This window comes from Notolepis coatsorum (genome assembly GCF_963971535.1).
Source record: "Notolepis coatsorum genome assembly, chromosome: 17".
Lineage (NCBI taxonomy): Eukaryota > Metazoa > Chordata > Actinopteri > Aulopiformes > Paralepididae > Notolepis > Notolepis coatsorum.
In genome coordinates, this window is record NC_140181.1 from 79,373,291 (window position 1) to 79,397,382 (window position 24,092).

At 43.1% G+C, this 24,092-nt stretch overlaps 1 protein-coding gene across 2 annotated transcripts in view; it reads left to right on the plus strand.

Annotated features, from left to right (window-relative positions):
- The window catches only part of prkar2aa (protein kinase, cAMP-dependent, regulatory, type II, alpha A), a 215,420-nt gene that overhangs the window by 184,779 nt on the left and 6,549 nt on the right, over positions 1-24,092 (plus strand). For both annotated transcript variants that reach the window (XM_084333758.1, XM_084333759.1), the window contains exons 5-6: positions 13,318-13,424; positions 19,386-19,527. In XM_084333758.1, the coding sequence (XP_084189884.1) occupies positions 13,318-13,424; positions 19,386-19,527 (249 nt within the window). The remainder of the gene's footprint in view (positions 1-13,317; positions 13,425-19,385; positions 19,528-24,092) is intronic.

The window sequence follows — 24,092 nt, forward strand, 5'->3', positions numbered from 1 at the left end:
GAATATACACTGTATATATATATATATATATATATATACCTGGTATATAACATATAATATATACTGTATGTATATATACCTGAACATTAGACCCGGTATATAACAAATATAATATACATATATAATATATACTATATATATATATATATATATACCTGGTATATAACATATAATATATACTGTATGTATATATACCCAAACATTAGACCCGGTATATAACTAATATAATATACATATACTGTATGTATATACCTGGTATATAACAAATATAATGTACATATATAATATATACTGTATGTATATATACCTGAACATTAGACCCGGTATATAACTAATATAATATACATATATAATATATACTGTATGTATATATACCTGAACATTAGACCCGGTATATAACAAATATAATATACATATATGATATATACTGTATGTATATATACCTGAACATTAGACCGGTATATAACAAATATAATATACATATATAATATATACTGTATGTATATATTATCTGAACATTAGACCCAGTATATAACAAATATAATATACATATATAACACATACAGTATATATTATACATGTATATTATATGTAACTATAATATACCTGGTATATAACAAATATAATATACATATATAATATATACTGTATGTGTATATATATACCTGGTATATAACAAATATAACGTCGTCTATGCCTTTTTCACGCATCAATGATTGGTGATTATTGATTATATATGCACAATTTCCAAACGAAACTGGTTGTGGTTTAGCTGTAGTCAATCTATTTCATATCCTTGTCAGCTGTTCAGTAGGTAAACACACACGCACACACCTCTGTCTAAAACACTGCATCTGGTAATACAAACTTTGTCAAACACACACACATGCACGCACATGCACACGCAAATGCGACCTCAAATACACTAATGCACCAAATTCTGACTCATTTAAATGGGTCACGGTCCATGATCTACCTGCCATCTCATTAAGCTATTAAAGAGAACATAAGACACATGCACACACAGACACACACAGACACACACACAGTGTAATTCCTAGAAAGCCTTTCTCTTCTAACTGTCCTCGCTCCTCATCTCCTCTGCTCTCTTTTCTCCTCTCTGCCCTCCTAATTACTCTCTCTCTCACTCACTCTCTCTCACTCTCCTTACGTCCTCCTTCCTCTCATCTGTTTCTGGTTGGTTACCTGCTGCGGCTGCTGAAGTCAATTATCTTATGTGCATCGTTTTCACATGTCATTTACTTTTCTAAATCAAATCAGACCACACTCACTTGAGCTTCTGCACAGGAATCAAACTGTCAGAAGAGCTTGAGCTGCTGTTGTAAAAGAAATACTACTTTTTTATTGTTCTTTATCCCTACAAGTGGATATCAGTACTGAGGATAGGGTGGATATCAGTACTGATGATAGGGTGGATATCTACTGAAGATAGGGTGGATATCAGTCCTGAGGATAGGGTGAATATCTACTGAAGATCAAGTCAAGTCAAGAGTTTTATTTGTCACGGACTCACGGCATACAAGTATACAGTGAAATGCCGGGGGTCTTGCCCGCAACGATTGTGCATAATACAATAATAAGAATCCGATAGGATGAGAATGCGACATTTGTGCAATAATACAAGTAATAGAGTAAGACATATCAGGTATGTACATGAGTTTTACAAAAGCATGGTAAGACATGCTAGGTCCTGTGATAGTGCAATACGCTGTTAGCTACGGATGAGGCACTGGGTCTTATGTACACTGCTATACAATGCTATACTATACAATCTCTAGTTATACTATGCATCCTTATGCTAGCTTGCTATCCATCTATTTACTATAGGGTGGATATTAGGGATGCCCCGATCGATCGGCCAGCGATCGGTATCGGCTAGGGATGCACGATATTGATTTTTTGACACAGATACTGATACCGATATTTATTGTATTATAATATTTTTTTTAACTGTATATATATATATATATATTTTTTTTTTGTTATCAAAAAAAAAATTGTATTTATAAGCTCCGACGTCAACGGTACTGCTATCGGTACTCGAGAAATTATGGAAATTGTTGGCCGTTGTCTATCTCTCCTGCCTCTGTGTCTCTCTGCCTGCACGGGGAGCGGGCTGCCTGCTCTCTCCTCTCTTCCCCTCCCACACACACACACACACACACACACACACACACACACTCACTCACACGGGTGCTGCGCTGAAGTACAGACAGCTCTGCTCTCATAATGGCGGACAGAACGAAATGTTCAAAAGTCTGGGTCTATTTTACTAAAGTCGATGCTGACAACGCTCATTGCCACAAGTGCAACAAGACATTTGCCAGTAATGTATAAGCGCTGGTACTTGTCAATGTGGCTGGCGGGGAGATAACATTAGCTCCGAGTAGAGTAATGGCTGACAATCCGGAGGTAAATAAACGAACGAGAGCTTCTGATTGGTGGTAAGAAGAAGAGGTGGGTGCAAGCCGTGGGACGTAATTGGCAGATCGACTGTCTGTCTCCGAATGTAACGTGACTACGTCACAGCCAAGAAAGGGAGCGCTGGATTTGTGAAAAACTCCCTGTTCCTAAACCACACGCTATCAGTTTTACCACAGTACTGGCAAAACGGGAGGAGGCTATAATAAAAACAAGCGCCCTTCATCCAAATCCACCCACACCGGATTTCTTTTAACCAAAAAATGTATTATATGTTATCGGAGCTATCAATAACGTTATCGAGTTTATCGGGATGACGTCATAATTGCTGATATCGGCCCGATAATTATCGTGCATCCCTAGTATCGGCCGATATTCAGTATAAATATGAGATCGGTGATCGGTGATAATGCTTTATTTTCGCTGATCGTCAAAACCGATCGAAAGACATGATCCAATTCTTAGCGGAGATCTCACTGCTGACTTCTCTCTCAGACACACAGAGCTGCTTGCAGCATACGGCTCCTCCTCCTCCGCTTGCCCCTCCCGCACCCATGTAAACAAGAGGCTCCAGCTGCCTCCGGCAACAGTCTGCTCTAGTGCATGTGACGTGAGCTAACGTTACTGTTTAAACTAAATGACCCAGTCAACTATTCACTTTTAGTTTAATACATGAGGCATTGTCTTAACGTTATCTAGCTGGCTAGCTACTGATAGCTGCTGATATCAACAAATGCTCCAGCAATAGTCGAGTGCATGATAAGTTACCTCCGTTGACTCGGTAGCTCACGTTGGCTCACGTTAGCTCTTAACTAAATAGTTCACTGTGGCGTTGTCTTAACGTTATCTAGCCGGCTAGCAGTAGCTACAGATAGCTCCTGATATCAATGTCTTATAACATTGATTCGATGCGTATTCGAGCTGAGGGCATGCTGAATGTGATTTATACCAATAGGGGCCAGCTGCAGCGCCGGAGAATCCTGGCCGTAGCTGGAGGCTACTCGAGTACACACAGACAGTGGAGCTGTTTGCAGATAGCGAGCATTTTGACTTGTTGCGTGGTGGCGATGTCTCGCAGATAATACAACTACAAGTATGATTATATAATATATATTTTTTATTAAAAAAAAATCTGCCGATATGGCTCAAGACGATCGGTGATCGGTATCGGTGGCAAAAAAACGTGATCGGGGCATCCCTAGTGGATATCAGTACTGACTGAGGATAGGGTGGTTATCAATACTTAGGATAGGGTGGATATCAATACTGCAGATAGGGTGGATATCAGTACTGAGGATAGGGTGGTTATCAATACTGAGGATAGGGTGGATATCAGTACTGAGGATAGGGTGAGTGTCAGTACTGAAGATGGGGTGAATATCTACTGAGGATAGGGTGGATGTCAGTACTGATGATGGGGTGAATATCTACTGAGGATAGGGTGGATGTCAGTACTGATGATGGGGTGAATATCTACTGAAGATGGGTGAATATCTACTGAAGATAGGGTGGATGTCAGTACTGATGATGGGGTGAATATCTACTGAGGATAGGGTGGATGTCAGTACTGATGATGGGGTGAATATCTACTGAAGATGGGTGAATATCTACTGAAGATAGGGTGGATGTCAGTACTGATGATGGGGTGAATATCTACTGAAGATAGGGTGGATGTCAGTACTGATGATGGGGTGAATATCTACTGAAGATAGGGTGGATATCTACTGAGGATAGGGTGAATATCTACTGAAGATAGGGTGGATGTCAGTACTGATGATGGGGTGAATATTTACTGAAGATAGGGTGGATATCTACGGAGGATAGGGTGAATATCTACTGAAGATAGGGTGAATATCAGTACTGAAGATAGGGTGGATGTCAGTACTGAAGATAGGATGGATATCGGTACTGAAGATAGGGTGGATGTCAGTACTGAAGATAGGATGGATGTCGGTACTGAAGATAGGATGGATGTCAGTACTGAAGATAGGATGGATGTCAGTACTGAAGATGGGGTGGATATCAGTACTGAAGATGGGGTGGATATCAGTACTGAAGATGGGGTGGATATCAGTACTGAAGATGGGGTGAGTGTCAGACTGGGTGGACGGTATAAACGGTATGAATTTGCTCTACGGTATGGATTTTGACTATACCTTGTAACCGATAGAGCAGCTCTAAAATAGCAATGACGTCATGTAACCACAGTGCAACTATTTCACTCGTATTTGCCCCTAAAAATAGATAGAATTAGTCATAGATAATAGATATGTGCGAACTGGAAAAAGTTATTTAGGAGCACAGAGGCTTCGCGCAGTGGGCGTGTCAACATGCAATTGTCATTTCATAATACACAGAAGCAAACTACCGGTAGCTCTTCCGCCCTGCGTTTGAAGGCTGTGTGACAACTTATCTCGCGAGTTGCGCAGTTTCTATGTGTAATGTAAACTCTGCAACGAGTCCAATGGTCTAACATGCTTTGCATCCTCGCCATTCTGGAATGCCCACATCGCGCTAAAACCTTATGTAATGTTAACTGTCGATGTACTAGCCTCAGCAAGTTAATGTTAGCTGGCTCCACTAGCAGCCTCCTCCCTCCCCCTCTCTCCCACTCTGTCTCCCATCCCTCCCACTTTCTCTCTCTCTCTCTGCTAACAATCCTGATTCGATTCTTGAACCTATTTAATTAAAAAGGAAGATATTGATGGACATTAGCAGATTAGCTATAGTATAGCTCAGCAGCTGTAACATAATAACAGCTGCCATACCAGTGTTTTACCCCTTCAGAAGCATTTATATAGACATTTTAAGATAAGTTAATATACCGTGATATATACCGTTACCGTCTATGCTTCAAATTATACCGTGATATACATTTTAGACCATACCGTCCAGCCCTAATGTCAGTACTGAAGATAGGGTGAGTGTCAGTACTGAAGATAGGGTGGATGTCAGTACTGAAGATGGGGTGAGTGTCAATACTGAAGACATCCGTTTAACTAGAGTGTGATGAAAGGCGTTAGGGCTGGGCGATATGGCCTCTAAAGGATATCGCGATATTCTTTTGCTATATCATGATACACGATATATATCGCGATATTTTGACATTTCCTCTAAAGCACTTAAATGCTTGATTTAACCCTTTGATGCATACAGTCATGCCAATATGATGATTATAATAGTCCCTGCAACATATGTTTGCATTAAACCATGAAGATGCTTTAAAAAATAATTAAATTAAAAGTTTAATTTTCTTTTACTAAGAGTAGTCTACTGACACACTAATTTTTTTTCTTTTTTTTTTATTAAATAATCTACTGTAAGACCATTTATATAAAAACTCTTGGGTACCTAAAACTTTTGCACAGTACTGTGTTTTCTATCCACTTTAGCTAAAAACACACACACTTTATACACTACTGTGAGACAATAATAATCACGCACAAAGGGATAATGGCTTATAGCAGACTTAATGATTTTATAATATTTCAGATAATGAAATTAAATGTTTATCATCAACTATCCAGTTAGTATTTATATTGTAACGTGTGGCCACTTTAAATCATTGAACGTAGAGAGAGAGAGGTTCCTGCTCGCCGCGGGGCTGTATAACAGAATATAGGGAGGGCTGGAAATCTATAGTGCTCCCACTGTCCTGTGGAGGGCGGCAACACGCCTAGACGAGTAGTCTGCCGGAAATATGCAAGAAGAAGAAGAAGAAGAGAGAGAGATAGAGAGAGAGCGTGTTTGAGCGTTCTAATGTGCCGTAGCTAACCACACCAGGATTGCATTTTGTCAACACAGTTGGAACCTGGAAGCAGTATAAAGAAACGAATTGCCAATAAAAGTGAAGTTATCTTTGGACCTCTGCTGTCAAGCCTCGTCAATATACCCCCCCTCTTGTCAACGATGTGCCCCCAAGAACATTACGAGCATCTACTACTGGTTTATTGAAGGTTCCCAGCAACAGCCAAAATAAAGTCGGGGATACAGCCGTTGCTAATTAGGCACCAAAGCTATGCAACACCTTACCTGTGGACATTAGGGAGGCTAGCTCACTAAATATTTAAGTTAGTAAAGTAAGCAAAAAATGTATATCTTAGCCTTTTAATGTATTCTGCCACAGATTCATTACATCCACACTGTGATTATTGTATAGTAAATGATATTGCTGCATCTAATGACTATTTTGTTAGTCGACTAATCTGTCGATTATTTTTTCGATTAGTCGACTAATCGAAAAACAATTATATATAAAAATAAAATTAAAATAAAAGATTTTTATTTTTTTTTGCACTACCTATCTTTGTGAAAGTGGCTTCTCAGCTCTGGTCCAGCTGAAGACAGAGCAGAGGAACAGATTGGACATTGAGCATGACCTCAGAGTTGCTTTGAGACTCTTGTCAGGACCAAACAACATCCCCAGTTATCCCATTAGTTCCCCCAAACTTACTGTCGGTCTGTTATGTTAAGCTAAGAAGTCTTCAGCTGGCTGGACCAGAGCTGAGAAGCCACTTTCACAAAGATAGGTAGTGCAAAAAAAAAAAATTATAATATTTTATATCTTTTTTTTAATGACTAATCGACGCAACAATTTCTCGTCGACGATTTTTCATTTAATCGTTGCAGCCCTAGTAAATGAGAATAAAATCTATCTTGTGTTTTATTACCAGCATTGTTTTTACCCTTTTTCTTATTCTCTGCACTGTTTTTATTTTCTATGTTATGCTCATTAGTCTATTTTTACTGCTGTGGAGCCCTTTGGGCTGCAATTCTTGTATGAACTGTTATACAAAAAGTGTATTATTACTATAGAACACTAAAACCCAACACCATTATGTACTGTATACAGAACCCAGAGTGGTTCACCCCAACACAGACTAGCAGCACACATAACAAATATAATATATCCCAGATCCCTGACCACCAAAACAACCCGGTTCAAAAACAGCTTCTTCCCCACTGCCATACGGACACTGAACTCCCTGTAGCACCCCCCCCCCCCCCCCCCCCCTCCCTGTAGTACCCCCCGCAACCCCCCTTACCTCTGCTGACATGGACATGGACAAACTCTGAACTGTATCTATGTAATTATGTTTTCTTTTATGTACGCTGTAAGTGATGTTATATGTTCTATGTTTTTATGTTGGAACTGCTATGCTATGCACTGAAACCAAATTCCACCAGCCTGGCTGGGTGGTCATTAAAGAAATTGATTGAATTGAATTGGATATATACTGTATGTATATATACCTGGTATATAACAAATATAATATACATATAGAATATATACTGTATGTATATATAACAAATATAATATACATATAGAATATATACTGTATGTAGATATACCTGGTATATAACAAATATAATGTACATAATATAATACTGTATGTATATATACCTGGTATATAACAAATGTAATATACATATATAATATATACTGTATGTATATACCTGGTATATAATAAATATAATATACATATATATTAATATATACTGTGTATATATACCTGGTATATAACAAATATAATATACATATTGAATATATACTGTATGTATATATACCTGGTATATAACAAATATAATATACATACTAGGGATGCTCGATATTGGCTTTTTTACCGATACCGATATACCGATATTGTCCAACTCTTAATTTCCGATACCGATATCAACCGATATCAACCGATACCGATATATGCAGGGTTTCCCACCCCAAAAAACTGAATAATTTCAGGTAACTAATAATTTCACTGGATATATATATAACAAATATTGTTATTGTTTTTTTCTTTTTTTAAACCGATACCGATATTTTCCGATATCACATTTTACTGCCGATATCGGCCGATAATATCGGTCGGCCGATAATATCGGACATCCCTAATACATACCATATATAATATATACTGTATGTATATATACTGAACATAATGCACCAAATTCTGACTCATTTAAATTAGTCATGATCTACCTGCAATCTCATTAAGCTATTAAGCTATGTCTCATCTAATGGAGAAAATTTATTTATATCAGTCCTTTTTGTCCAGCGACCGCAGATCGTGGTGGCGCAGTAGGTGGCGCTGTTGCCTCACAGCAACAATGTCCTGGTTTTTAACCAGACAGAGGGTCTTTCTACCTGGAGTTTGCTCGTTCTCCCCATGTTTGCATGCGTTTTTTCCAGAGTACTCCTCGGTTTCCTCCCACACACCCTGAACGACATGCAGGCTAGGTACTGTACTCTTCTGCCATCTCCCTTGAACAAGTTACAGGCATTACGACTGGAGTCGGTGCCCGGGCGCCTCTCTGTGGCTGCCCACTGCTCATAAGTTATAACTTTACTTAACACTAATGGCTTAACGCCATGCTGTTCAGCCAAAGTAATGGGTGGAAAGAGGATTCAGGACTTCAAAAATCGGTAGACAGTCAGTTCAGTTCAGAGTTTTTATTTGCCACATAGAATCATACAATCAGAGTTTCTTCATTACACAATCATAAATATCATTCCATGGACAAAAGGAGCAGGAAGAAGAATAAATCGTATAGTTACCTGCCCCTTATTCCTAAACTAAACAAGTATTTACTTAATGGTCGGCGTACAACCTAATTTACACAAATAATAATTTATACCATTATACAAGAAACATACAATCCACAGTTAAACAAGAAAAAATTTAATAATAATAATAATAATAATAATAATAATAATAATAATAATAATAATAATAATAATAATAATAATAATAATAATAATAATAATAATAATAATAATAATAATAAAAGAAAGAGAAAAAAATCTCACTATTCAGATCACATTTGATTTTTATACTGACTAAATTTTTTTTTTTTTATTATTTTTTTTTAATTGATAAACACTATTACATCCCTTAAGCTCGCTATGGAGAGAATTCCACAACTTTACCTAGACATTCATTCTCTCGTTAAAACGTGTATATACCTAGACATTCATTCTCTCTTGTTAAAACGTGTGTATACCTAGACATTCATTCTCTTGTTAAAACATGTGTGTACCTAGACATTCATTCTCTCTTGTTAAAACGTGTGTATACCTAGACATTCATTCTCTCGTTAAAACATGTGTATACCTAGACATTCATTCTCTCGTTAAAACGTGTGTGTACCTAGACATTCATTCTCTCGTTAAAATGTGTGTATACCTAGACATTCATTCTCTTGTTAAAACGTGTGTGTACCTAGACATTCATTCTCTCTTGTTAAAATGTGTGTATACCTAGACCGTCATGTCTCTGTCTTTAGCTGTTACTGGGATATTTGTTTACCACACAGGCTTTTCACTGGCTCTCGTTATTATTGGTAATTGCATCGCAAACACTCAAAATTGCTTCTTGAAAGTGGAGCGTTCCCAGGGGTCCTATATGACACACAAACACGCTCGCTCTTTTTCTTTTTTCTTTTTATCATTGTCCTTGGAATAAAAAAGTTGTGTAGAATACTAAATATTTATTTCTCTCTCCCCCCGCCCTCTCCATTCCATAACCCGTTCTCTGAGGTCAAACACACACAGCCATTCACCCCCTCCCCCTTAATATAGAATTACAATTCCTTTCATCTCTCTTTCTAGGAACAGCTCTGGAACGCTATCTCTCCATCAGTAGTCAACCTCTATCTCTCTCCATCAGTAGTCAACCTTTCTATCTCTCTCTCCATCAGTAGTCAACCTCTATCTCTCTCTCTCAATCAGTAGTCAACCTCTCTATCTCTCTCTCCATCAGTAGTCAACCTCTCTATCGCTCTCTCCATCAGTAGTCAACCTCTCTATCTCTCTCTCTATCAGTAGTCAATCTCTCTCTCTATCAGTAGTTAACCTCTCTATCTCTCTCTCTCCATCAGTAGTCAACCTCTCTATCTCTCTCCATCAGTAGTCAACCTCTCTCTCTCTCCATCAGTAGTCAGCCTCTGTCTCTCTCTCTCTCTCTCTCTCCATCAGTAGTCAGCCTCTCTGTCTCTCTCTCTCTCTCCATCAGTAGTCAGCCTCTCTCTCTCTCTCTCTCTCCATCAGTAGTCAGCCTCTCTGTATCTCTCTCTCCATCAGTAGTCAACCTCTCTGTATCTCTCTCCATCAGTAGTCAACCTCTCTGTATCTCTCCATCAGTAGTCAACCTCTCTGTATCTCTCTCCATCAGTAGTCAACCTCTCTGTATCTCTCTCTCCATCAGTAGTCAACCTCTCTGTCTCCATCAGTAGTCAGCCTCTCTCTGTCTCCATCAGTAGTCAGCCTCTCTCTCTCCATCAGTAGTCAGCCTCTCTCTCTCCATCAGTAGTCAGCCTCTCTCTCCATCAGTAGTCAGCCTCTCTCTCTCTCCATCAGTAGTCAGCCTATCTCCATCAGTAGTCAGCCTCTCTCTCTCCATCAGTAGTCAGCCTCTCTCTCTCTCCATCAGTAGTCAGCCTCTCTCTCCATCAGTAGTCAGCCTCTCTGTCTCTCCATCAGTAGTCAGCCTCTCTCTCTCCATCAGTAGTCAGCCTCTCTCTCCATCAGTAGTCAGCCTCTCTCTCTCTCCATCAGTAGTCAGCCTCTCTCTCCATCAGTAGTCAGCCTCTCTCTCTCCATCAGTAGTCAGCCTCTCTCTCTCTCCATCAGTAGTCAGCCTCTCTCTCCATCAGTAGTCAGCCTCTCTGTCTCTCCATCAGTAGTCAACCTATCTCTCCATTTGTTTTTTCCCCTCTGTTGACTATAACATTGTGCTTCCCCTCCTCCCCATCATCCTCTCATCATTCTCTCCCTCCATTCTCCTCCAGCGGCGGTGTGAGGTCTCATTACCTGCATTTGTTTTCTCACACATAAACAGACACACACACACACACTAACCCACACCACTCTCACACACACACACACACCACTCACACACCACTCACACACACCACTCACACACACTACTCACACACACCACTCACACACTCGCACACCACTCACACACACCACACACACAATACCCCAGCTCCTCTCTCACAGCATATTGATGCAGACTCTAAATAGTGTTAACATACAATGTGTTAATAATGGCATGTACATGTACATACAGGCATATCGATGGCCGAAGAGCAAAACCTCCTATCTGAAAATGTTTTATGCAGATAGGAGGTTTTGCTCTTTGGCCATCGATATATGAAATGGTTCAAATGTAACCCTTGCTGTTCGCTATTATAAGCTCACTGCAAAGTAGCAATATATAGCATTTAATCATTTACATGTTAGTCATAAAACATTAAACACTCTTCTGGTGAAGATTTCAGCCACACACACAGGCTCTCTCCTCTCAGGTATCTCATCCTTTTCTTACATCCTCCTCTCCTCTGTCCCTTCAGCCACACACACACACACACACACACACACACACACACACACACACAGGCTCTCCTCTCTTTCAGGTCTCTCATCCCTTTCTTACATCCTCCTCTCCTCTGTCCCTTCAGCAACAGCTTTAAAAACAGCTTTTAACCAGGAAGTCCCATTGAGATACAAGATCTCTTTAGCAATAGAGACCTGGCCAAGATAACAGCAATAACATTTGCGATACATCACACAGCAATAAAATGTGCAATACATCACATAAAACACAAAACAGAATAGTCTATGATATTAAAAGTAGGGATGCTCGATATTGGCTTTTTTACCTATACCGATATTGTCCAACTCTTAATTTCTGATACCGATATCAACCGATACCGATATATGCAGGGTCGGAATAATTTCAGGTAATTAACATTACTTATATCTTGTCATGGAATTAACACAACATTATGCATACTTTTGACAATAAATTAAATCAGAATTTGTTCTTACTTGCTTGCCTGGGTAAATAAAGGTGAAATAAATGTAAAAAGAAAAAAAAAATTAATACAGATAATCCCGATATCACATTTGAATGCCAATATCGGCCGATAATATCGGACATCCCTAATTAAAAGTGTATGACAGTATAATACAGGGTAATACAGTAATTTTGCAGTGGGGACCAGACTACAAAAAGCATCGACATTCTTCTTTTCATTCTTCTAAGAAGTTATGTAACAAAGATTTAAATTTGCCTTATATATAAAAACATACATGTGTGATTTCCTCCGTACGTACAGAGAGGTCCATCCCACCATTTGATAAAGCACACAATGGTGAGTAAGCCCTTTGGCACTAGTGATGAAGCACAGAGAAGCATGGTACACACTGTCTAGCTTTGTTAGCAGTGAAGAGGCAGCATGCATATCGACCTCACAACGATTCGATTACGATTATTCAGGCAACGATTCAATGCATCATGAAATCTCTTCATTTGACCTCGATTCGATTAATTTTCTATACATTTTCTATCAGTTAGTTCCCCAAAAAAAATGTAATACACAAATGTGGCTGGCGGAACTGATTCACTCAACAATACACAAAAAAAAAAAAAACGTAACACATTTAGATTAATTTCTATTATAATCGATTCTAACATTCAAATCGATGCATCGATTCTAACACATTAGAATCGATGCATTTCGATTAATCGATGCATCGTTACACCCCTATATGTCACCATAACTAAATTACAGACGGCTTTCTGAGGCGGTGGACATTTTGAGCTGCTCATCCAGCTACATCACACACACTTGCTCTTAGAGCTGGGTATCTGCAATGATTACCCGATTCAACTTTTTCAATTCAACATCCATTTAGTTAGGCTTGATGATGCTGGTTTCAGGTGCCCCACTCCTGCCATTATTGATGTCATTTGGTCAACTTGAGTTTCCATTGTCATTTGCAAGGCAAACTGGAGTTTTTAAGTGTTCCTACTGGCTCTCTCCTCTTTCTCTTTGAACGCTAACCTCTGTCGTGTCTCTCTGTCCCTCCAGGAACAGTTTTCAGAGGTGTTGGACGCCATGTTTGAGCTGCGGGTTCAACCCCAGGACCACGTCATCGACCAGGGGGACGACGGCGACAACTTCTACGTCATAGAGAGGTTATTATTATTATTATTATAGAGAGGTAGGACGACAACCTGTCTGTCTTACTGTCTGTTTGACTGACTGATGGAGACAACTTGCCTGTCTTACTGTCTGTCTGTCTGACTGATGGAGACAACTCCTGTCATAGAGAGGTAGGACGACAACCTGTCTGTCTTTTTGATTAACTAGAGGAGAAACCTTTATTTTATAGAGATGTAAGACCATGCTCTGTGTGTGTGTCTCTGTCTGTCTCTCTATCTCCCTGTCCGTGTCTGTTTGACTGACTGACTGACTGACATAGACAGTAGAGGACCCCAGGAAGAATAGTCAACACGTTGATGATGACTAATGGGTATCCTAATAAACATAAACATAGATAACTTCCATGAACACCCTGTCTGTGTGTCTAGTGTTGTACTTTATGTTAAGAGTGGTCCTCACTTCTACAAGGGGCTGTGAAGGGTTAGAATTGTTAGTTTAAGGGTGGCCGAGTAGCGCAGCAGACTAAGCGTCTGTCTACCACCACAGAGACAGTGGGATCGAATCCAGCTGTGGTGCTTCCGGGTTGGCCGACCGTCCATACTAACACAATAGGCAGTGTTAGCGGGTGGGAAACCCGGCGAGGGTGGGTCCTGGTTGTTGTAAACAGCGACTCCTACAGTTCGGTCGGGGCGCCTGCACAGCAAGGGAAGGATCTAGGAGAGGTACTGTGACCTTCCACACGTTACACTCCCCCAGTGAGAGTCCGCGCTGCCAGGTGAAAAGAAGCGATGGGCTGGGTACACATGTGTCGGAGGAAGCATGTGATAGTCTCCGCCCTCCCGGACCGACGGTAGGGGGTAGAGCACGCAACAACCAGGAAGGGGATTGGGAATTGGCATAACGACTAACATTGGGATGGGAGAAAAACGGAAAAAGAAGGGGGGAAAAGATGATAGAAAAATGTGTTAGTTTAAGGTGATTTTGGTGGTTAGTAAATTAATGAAAGTCAGTGGTCCTCTATAAGTCCTGTATCGTTGCGTGTCTAGAAGACAAATGTGAATTAGTGTCATCATAAAACCATTGGGAAATTGCTTCCGCTTTATCACAGGGAGACGAAGCACATTGTAAGAATGAATGAATTAATTAATCAGAGCATTTATATAGCACTTTTCTAGACACTCAAAACACTTTAAAATGTAGAGTGAAAATTGCCTCCTCCGCCACCAATGTGTAACACTGTCAGCTCATTACGCCAGCACCAGGAACACAACATACACACACATAATGGCTGAAAGGCTCAGGAGACGAGGCTTGATATCAGCTAATTAAAGAGAGGGATGATTCGGTGGCTCTGATGTCGGAGACCTGATTGGGAGTTGGGAAAGTCGGGGGAACCCCCTACTCTCTACGACAGAAGCCATGGGTTCTTTAGCGACCGGAGTGACTCGGTTTAGCGTCTCATCAGAAGGACGGCACTCGCAGCTGTACAATGACCGTGGCATCGTTACCGCCAGGTCCAGAGGGCCTTTTTTCTGTACTTAACTCTCTGTAATAACAAGGAATGTAATTACAGTTGTAAAAGAAAATCAGTCCAAACTTCTCGATTTCAACATTGTTATTTATTTAAAACATTTAGTTATTTATTGTTGTAACACACCACACAAAATAAATTGCATGATCATGTATTATGTTTTTAAATGTTTAAATATCAACATTATCTGGCCATCCTCAATAAATATTATCAAATTCCTCTGGCCTCGTCTGGTCTTTCCAAAGACCCAAGAGATGGAACAGTAATATATATATTTATATTTGTGGAAAAGGCTCCCTCTTGTCTAGTAATATTACACTCTTATACTAAATGTAAAGGTACCGGAATTTGGTACCGATTGATCTAGCATGAATTGGTACTCTGTAGTACCGGTGTAATTCGGTCGTTACCCTTAAAAGTACAGAGTTCCGTACCCAACCCTAGATGGTGGATACCATAGATGTAACCAGCCACCCTTCAGTCGCCGACTCACCCACCGTGCCCCGGGGATCAAACCAGCAACCCTGTGGTTACTGCTGTGCCTCTCTCTACCTCGTGTGTGTGTGTGTGTGTGTGTGTGTGTGTGTGTGTGTTTACAGTATATGTACCCGTATCGTACCACCCCTCATCTCCTCTGTTTACACTAGCCTTTATAACAGGTTTTCAAAACTGAGACCAAAATGAGATGTTCTGGCTCTTATACAGATTTCACTATTTGGGCACCATAAATATCCAGTAATTAATATATAAGGCAGTGTGTAAAATCATTTTAATTTAGAAATATCTGTAATGATTGAACTTAAAGTAAATAAAATATATGTTTAGGCATGTTCTATTAGAAGGAATAAATGGTCAATTTGATTTATATAGCACTTTTATCCAAAGCGCTTTACAATTTATTTTTCTCACATTCACCCATTCACTCACACATTCACATACCGACGGTGGAGGTGACCATGCAAGGTGCCAACCTGCTCATCAGGAGCAATTATGGGTTAAGTGTCTTGCTCAAGGACACTTCAACACGCTGCCCGGGAGGAGCGGGAATCGAATCGGGAACCTTCCAATTACCAGATGACCACTCTACCACCTGAGACAATGTCACCCCCTAACATGGATCACTGTTGTAACAGCCCACAAAGTTATACATTTGTCTTACTATTGTTGTGAAGACTTCATTGCCGGTTCATAGTATTCCATCACAGACATCTTGGGTACAGTAGGCAAACATCAGAATCAGAAAAGTCTTTATTGCCAAGTAAGCTGCACATACAAGGAATTTATCTTTGTCATTTGATGCATCAACATTAACAGACAATTAAATTAGAATAAAATAAAATGGAATATATGAACTAAATTAGAATAAAAATACAATATAATATAGCACAGGGCTGTATCATTGTGCAGGATTGTAGTACAATATATACACTAAATTAGAATAGAAATACAGTGGAATAGAATATGTAACAGAGCTGCGCAATTGTGCAAGAAATATGAACAGTGTCATGTTCAGATGCTCAATTTGAGTATGTGCAAATATGTGCAGCTGTGTTAATGTAACAGCTGATTGTAATCGAATAACAGGTGATTATCATTAAATGACAAACCGTGGGCCAATTTACCATATTCACACAGTGGCCATTTTGCTCTTATGTCGTGCTCAGGGTGGGATTCCTTTCCACCCTGTTCCCACCACAGGAAAGGAATCCCACCCTGAGGAGCACGACATAAGAGCAAAATGGCCACCGTGTGAATACGGTCCATGAGTTGTGGCCTTGTGCCACATACTGATAGGCACGATACCTCATGAGAATACTATTACTATCCTGAAGAGCCGCAGACAAGAGAGAGGAGCCTGTTCACATGCAGGCCTCGTGTCGCGCTTTCTGCACAGTCAGTCGAGAGGAGCCTGTTTACATAGAGGCCTCGTGTCGCGCTTTCTGCACAGTCAGTCGAGAGGAGCCTGTTTACATGCAGGCCTCGTGTTTCTGCACAGTCAGTCGAGAGGAGCCTGTTTACATGCAGCTCCTCGTGTTTCTGCACAGTCAGTCGAGAGGAGCCTGTTTACATGCAGCTCCTCGTGTTTCTGCACAGTCAGTCGAGAGGAGCCTGTTTACATGCAGCTCCTCGTGTTTCTGCACAGTCAGTCGAGAGAAGCCTGTTTACATGCAGCTCCTCGTGTTTCTGCACAGTCAGTCGAGAGGAGCCTGTTTACATGCAGCTCCTCGTGTTTCTGCACAGTCAGTCGAGAGGAGCCTGTTTACATGCAGGCCTCGTGTTTCTGCACAGTCAGTCGAGAGGAGCCTGTTTACATGCAGGCCTTGTGTTTCTGCACAGTCAGTCGAGAGGAGCCTGTTTACATGCAGCTCCTCGTGTCGCACTTTCTGCACAGTCAGTCGAGCCGAGTCATCCACCTTGACAATACAAGTGATCATCATGGCAGATCCTGTCAGACCAAGTTAATACTCCACCAGGAACACAGGCTTTATTCCAGACACACAGCCAATGGAGCGGCATCTTACTAAATGATTAATCTCTCCCAGCAACTCAGAGCATTACCTTCCCCAGGATTAATCCTCCGAAGAGGGGGAGGGAAGGAGAGCGAGAGAGAGGGTGAGAAGGAGAGAGGGTGAGAGAGTGGGAAGGAGAGAGAGAGGGTGAGAAGGAGAGAGAGAGGGTGAGAAGGAGAGAGCGAGGGAGGGAAGGAGGGAGAGGGTGAGAAGGAGAGAGAGGGAGGGAAGGAGAGAGATGGAGGGAAGGAGAGAGAGAGAGACAGGGGGAGGGAGGGAAGGAGAGAGGGGGGGATAGAGGCAAACAGACAGCTGCTCCACTGAAGCAGTGCTGCCTGTAGGACCATGTACATATATTTTCATATACAGACAAACGCATTCATACACTCGCACACATGCACGCACAAACACAATCATTCACTCACGTAATTATGCATGCACAAATGCCCCCCCTTGCACATGAATACAATTATACCAGCAAATACATATATACTCAAGCACACATACACACACTCATTCACTTAAGCACACACACTAGGCTACTGATGGAGAAGCGTGCACGAGGCCCTGTCTCCAGGCTACTGATGGAGAAGCGTGCACGAGGCCCTGTCTCCAGGCTACTGATGGAGAAGCGTGCACGAGGCCCTGTCTCCAGGCTACTGATGGAGAAGCGTGCACGAGGCCCTGTCTCCAGGCTACTGATGGAGAAGCGTGCACGAGGCCCTGTCTCCAGGCTGCCTATTCTTTATTCCCAGCGGAAGAGTGCTGCCGAGTGCTTCCGCGGTTTCCCTGATTGGCTGCGACGCGGCAGCCGCAGAGCGTAGCGGCAGAGCGGAGCGGCAGAGCGGAGCGGCAGAGCGGAGCGGCATTATGTAGCCGTAATCCCCGATGTTTTTCATTCGATGCTTAGCTCAACTGGTATGCCGCCGTGCTGTGGATCCTGCGGTCCGTTGGTGACAAGTTCGATTCCCTTCAAATTTTTTTTTTTTTTTTTTTTTTAACGTGCATTCTTTCGCCGGTTAAGTTTAGGCATGTTAACTTTAAGCATTGTTTCGGAGTTGGTTATGGTTAAGGTTAGGCATTGTTTCGGAGTTGGTTAAGGTTAGAAGGGTTAAGTTTAGGCACTGTTAAGGAGCTGGTTAAGGTTAGAGTTTGTCTTAGAGAATGGCAATATTCTTTCGGAGTTGGTTATGGTTAAGGTTAGGCATTGTTTCGGAGTTGGTTAAGGTTAGAAGGGTTAAGTTTAGGCGCTGTTAAGGAGCTGGTTATGGTTAGAGTTTGTCTTAGAGAATGGCAATAGACAGCCTATTTCCGCACTGCCGCTCTCTCGCGCTGCCGCGGTCACATGGGCGTCGCAGCCAATCAGGGAAAACGCGGAAGCACGCGACGCACTCTTCCGCTGGGAATAAGCTACACGCCTCCAGGCTACTGATGGAGAAGCGTGCACGAGGCCCTGTCCCCAGGCTACTGATGGAGAAGCGTGCACAAGGCCCTGTCTCCAGGCTACTGATCGAACGCTGAACACTTTAATTGTTGCTCCAGAATAAGAAAAACAAATCAAAGAAAACTGTTATTTGCACGTTGTTGTTGTTGTTGTTGTTGTGTTTTGGATTTAATGCTCTTCATCTGCCTCTCTACCCTGCTTTCTTACCTCTTCTTTTCTCTCGACCTCCTTCCCCTCATCACATCATCTTTTTTTGTTTACCCCCTCTCCCCCCTCCTCGTTCTCTCCTCTCTCCCCCTCCTCTCCTTCTCTCCTCTCCTTCTCTCTCTGTCTCTCTCCCTCTCTCTGTGTCTCTCTCCCCCCTCTTCTCCATCTCTATCTCTCCCCCTCCTCTCTCTCTCTCCTTTCCTCCCTGCTTTCTCTATCTCCCTCTCTCCCTCCTCTCTTATCTGCCCCTCCTCCATCCCCCATCCCATCTCTCTCTCTCTCCCTCTCCCCCTCTCCCCAGGGGTATTTTTGACATAGTGGTGAAAGAAGTGTGCGTGGGGCAGTACGACAACAAGGGCAGCTTTGGGGAGCTGGCACTCATGTACAACACGCCCCGCGCTGCCACCATCGTCGCCACACAGGAGGGGTCTCTATGGGGAATGGTAAGCATGAGTATTGGCTTGTAATGAGTCCTAATTCGATTTAAAGTTTCTAACTTTTGTCAAACACAACATTTTATTTAGGTATTTATTTTAAATTTTGCATTCACTTTGTGAGGCTTTGTGTGAGCTTTTACACCCAAATGAGATTCGAATTCTGGTTCAGATCTTCTAGCAAGGCAAGATTATAAAGTTTTAAGAGCTCACACAGACGTTGTATGGCCTCACAAAGTCAGAGCCCTATTCATTGTCTACGGAGCGGCCCTAGATTCTACATCCCAGTGACATCACCATTTGGAACCATCCAATGTTCTCTCTCTCTCTCTCTCTCTCTCTCTCTCTCTCTCTCTCTCTCTCTCTCTCTCTCTCTCTCTCTCTGATTTCTAGCTTTAGGAGTGTGTACTGACTGATCTGTCCTGGAGCACAGGAAAAAACATGCTTAACCCTTTCACTACCACACTACAGAAGGTTAACCTTTCACTACCACACTACAGAAGGTCAACCCTTTCACTACCACACTACAGAAGGTTAACCCTTTCACTACCACACTACAGAAGGTTAACCTTTCACTACCACACTACAGAAGGTTAACCTTTCACTACCACACTACAGAAGGTCAACCCTTTCACTACCACACTACAGAAGGTCAACCCTTTCACTACCACACTACAGAAGGTCAACCCTTTCACTACCACACTACAGAAGGTTAACCGTCTGTAGTGTGGTAGTAAAAAGGGTTAACCTTCTGTAGTGTGTCAGTGTAAGGGTTAAAATGGGTGACATTCCCCTCTTTAATCTCTTAATTCCGGCACCAAGCCACGTGCGGGTCTTCTGGGGCCGAGACTCCGGGGACGTTGTGGACGAGAGCGCCTCATCCATAGAACCACGTGACGGCCCCTGGTTCGGTCCGCGGAGACTCCCTGGGGACCCTGCCCGCACATCTGCCCAAAACATCATCATTGAGTCTATGACCAGTTGAGCTAGACCTTGAATGGGCCCCACTACTTTACTATGTATGAATGAAGCTGGTCCTCCTGATTAGTCACACTGTAACAGCACCCCCCTGTGGCTCTATAGGGGAAGAGCAAGTGTTGTAGATTACATGAATGAAATAAGTGAGAATGAGAAGGTCACACAGGGTTGTGAATGGAATGGGTTTGTTATTTAAAAAAAATTAATAATAATTGATCAACTCTCCCATTCATATTTATTGTCAAAGTCAAAATTGTCAGTAATTTTATTTATTACGTGCAAGTACAATGGCGCTGAAATGTCTCTTCTGCGAGCCTCTCCTAGACTGTGCAAGCATCAAATAACAATATTGTCACAGCTTTAATGTTATTCAGAATAACAGAATAACGTGAGATGCTTATTTTTCCAGGCTCCTCAAGAAACTTCAATAAAATATCAATAAAGCTATAATATTTGCAGTTTAAGGTCTCTGAATTTAACAATTTTTAAGTAATGAAATCTAAAAACTGAGTTCAGTAATGCAATCTACGGGGTGGCTGGGTAGCATAGAGATCTAAGCACTCGCTTACCACCGAGAGACCCCGAGTTCTAATCCCAGTGTCAGCTGTAGGTCGTCATCACTAATCTACAGCGGCCCCTGGTACAGTGTCCGCAGGTCACTACTCTACAGCGGCCCCTGGCACAGTGTCACTAATCTACAGCGGCCCCTGGTACAGTGTCCGCAGGTCACTACTCTACAGCGGCCCCTGGCACAGTGTCCGCGGGTCACTACTCTATAGCTGCCCCTGGCACAGTGTCCGCGGGTCACTACTCTACAGCTGCCCCTGGTACACTGTCCGCGGGTCACTACTCTACAGCTGCCCCTGGCACAGTGTCTGCGGGTCACTACTCTACAGCTGCCCCTGGTACACTGTCCGCGGGACACTACTCTATAGCTGCCCCTGGCACAGTGTCTGCGGGTCACTACTCTACAGCTGCCCCTGGTACACTGTCCGCGGGACACTACTCTATAGCTGCCCCTGGCACAGTGTCCGCGGGTCACTACTCTACAGCTGCCCCTGGCACAGTGTCCGCCCCTAGCACAGTGTCCGCGGGACACTACTAAATAATAATAATAATAATTAATTTAATTTATATAGCGCTTCTCAGTAACCCGAAGTCGCTGACAGTAGTCGGGAGCAGGAGTACAAACAAAGAAACGAAAGCAAAGAAACAAAAACAAAAGGAACATGAGACCATGGGGGGAACAGGGGAGACAGCCTGATAGCACAAAAAAGACTGGAGACAGACATCAATCAGGTTGGAGGGGAGGGGGGGGGGGTTTAGGGGTGGGGGGGGTTGAAGGCAAGGGAGAACAAGTGGGTTTTGAGGCGAGCTTTGAAGGTGGAGAGTGTAGGGGAGTCTCTGATGGACTGGGGGAGGGAGTTCCAGAGTCGGGGTGCAGTACGAGAGAAGGCCCGATCTCCGAAGTTTTTAAGCTTGGATGTCGGGACAGTGAGGGAGGCAGTGGAGGAGGACCGGAGGGAACGGGTGGGGCGGTAGGGGAGAAGGAGATCAGTCAGGTAGGGGGGGGCCAGGCTGTGGAGGGCTTTGAAAGTGAGGAGGAGTGTTTTAAAGTTAATGCGGTCTTTGATCGGGAGCCAGTGGAGGGAGTGGAGGACAGGAGTGATGTGTTCGCGGGACCGGGTGTTAGTGAGGAGGCGGGCGGCTGAATTTTGGACCATTTGTAGTTTATGGAGGGAGCGGGAGGTGATACCAGTGAGGAGGGAGTTGCAGTAGTCCAGGCGGGAGGAGATGAAGGCGTGAATGAGGGATTCAGCAGCGGGGGGGGAGAGGCAGTGACGGATTTTTGCGATGTTGCGGAGGTGAAAGTAGGATATTTTTACGATGGAGCGGACGTGGGGGTCAAATGAGAGGGTGGGGTCAAGGAGGACACCAAGGTTGCGGACTAGGGGGGAGGGGGTGATGGTGGAGTCGTTGATGGTGAGTGTGATGGGTCCGGATCTGGTGAGGGTGGTTTTGGTGCCAATGATGAGAAGTTCAGTCTTGTCACTGTTCAGTTTGAGGAAGTTGTGAGTCATCCAAGTTTGGAGTTCGGTGATGCAGGATTCGATGTGACTGAGGGGTGGGCTGTGGGGGGATTGTGTACTGATGTAGATTTGGGTGTCGTCAGCGTAACAGTGGAAGTTGAGGTGGTATTTACGGATGATGTGACCAAGGGGGAGAATGTAGCAGATGAAGAGCAGGGGGCCAAGGACTGAGCCTTGGGGGACCCCCTGTGTGACTGGGGAGGGGGAGGAGGTGTGGCCGGAGAGGGAGATGAATTGGTGTCTGTCTGTGAGGTAGGAGGAGAACCAGCCAAGTGCTGTGCCCTCAACACCCAGTTGGTGCAGCCTTTGGAGGAGGATGGAGTGACACACTGTGTCAAAGGCTGCACTGAGATCGAGTAGGATCAGGATGTTGAGGGCACCGGAGTGAGCGGAGATGAGGAGGTCGTTGATGACCTTAACCAGTGCAGTTTCGGTGCTGTGAGCGGGACGGAAGCCAGACTGAAGGGGTTCATAGAGGGTGTTGGACTGGAGATGGGAGTGGAGTTGGGAGGCAGCAATACGTTCCAGTGTTTTTGAGAAAAAAAGATTGAAAAGAGGATATGGGGCGGTAGTTGGAGAGGCTGGATGGGTCAAGAGTGGGTTTTTTGAGGACAGGGGTGACAGCGGCGAGTTTATAGAAGGAGGGGACGTGGCCTAGGGATAGTGACTGGTTGAAAAGGGCGGTGAGGTGGGGGATGAGAGCAGGGAGGCAGGCTTTGGTGAGAGTAGTGGGTAGGGGGTCAAGGGAGCAGGTAGTGGTCTTGGAGGTGGTCATGAGGTCCATGATGAAGGAGGAGTCAACTGGGGCGAAGGCAGTAAAAGGGGTGGGAGGGATGGAGTCAGGTGGGGGAAAAATGTTGGTGGGAGGGGCGAGGGTGGGGGAATTGGCGATGCGGGCAGTCAGTGAGCTGTTGATTAGAGATACTTTATTATTGAAGAAGAGGAGAAACGAGTTGCAGAGGTCAGGGGAGGAGAGTGAGTTACTCTATAGCTGCCCCTGGCACAGTGTCCGCGGGTCACTACTCCCGGTGGGGTACGAGTCCTGGTCGTTGCTACGGCTACTCCTACTGGTCGGCCGGGACGCTTGTTCAGCAGGGAGGGGATCTGCGGGCGATGGCGTGAACCTCTGTTCCTTGAAGATATGCTTCCTTGCTTCCTTGAAGATATTACATAATATAAACTGGTTACTCTGATTGGCCCATCAGTCAATCCCACTATGTCTGATTGGCTCATCAGTCATTCCTGCTATGTCTGATTGGCCCATCGGTCACATCTAGCAGAGAGGACACAGTGCTTAACAATCGAGGATCTACAGTGTTTAGTGAACAGAGGGCCATGCCTCCTCAGCCTACTAAAACACTTCATACATACAAATCAAATGATACATCTGAAGCTGAACGATTATACTCATGCCATTAACAGTCCACAATAAGCAACGTATGACTGAATTAAAGGCATTGTATCAGTTATATTATTTTATTGTTCAAAAACATCCTAAATCTATTG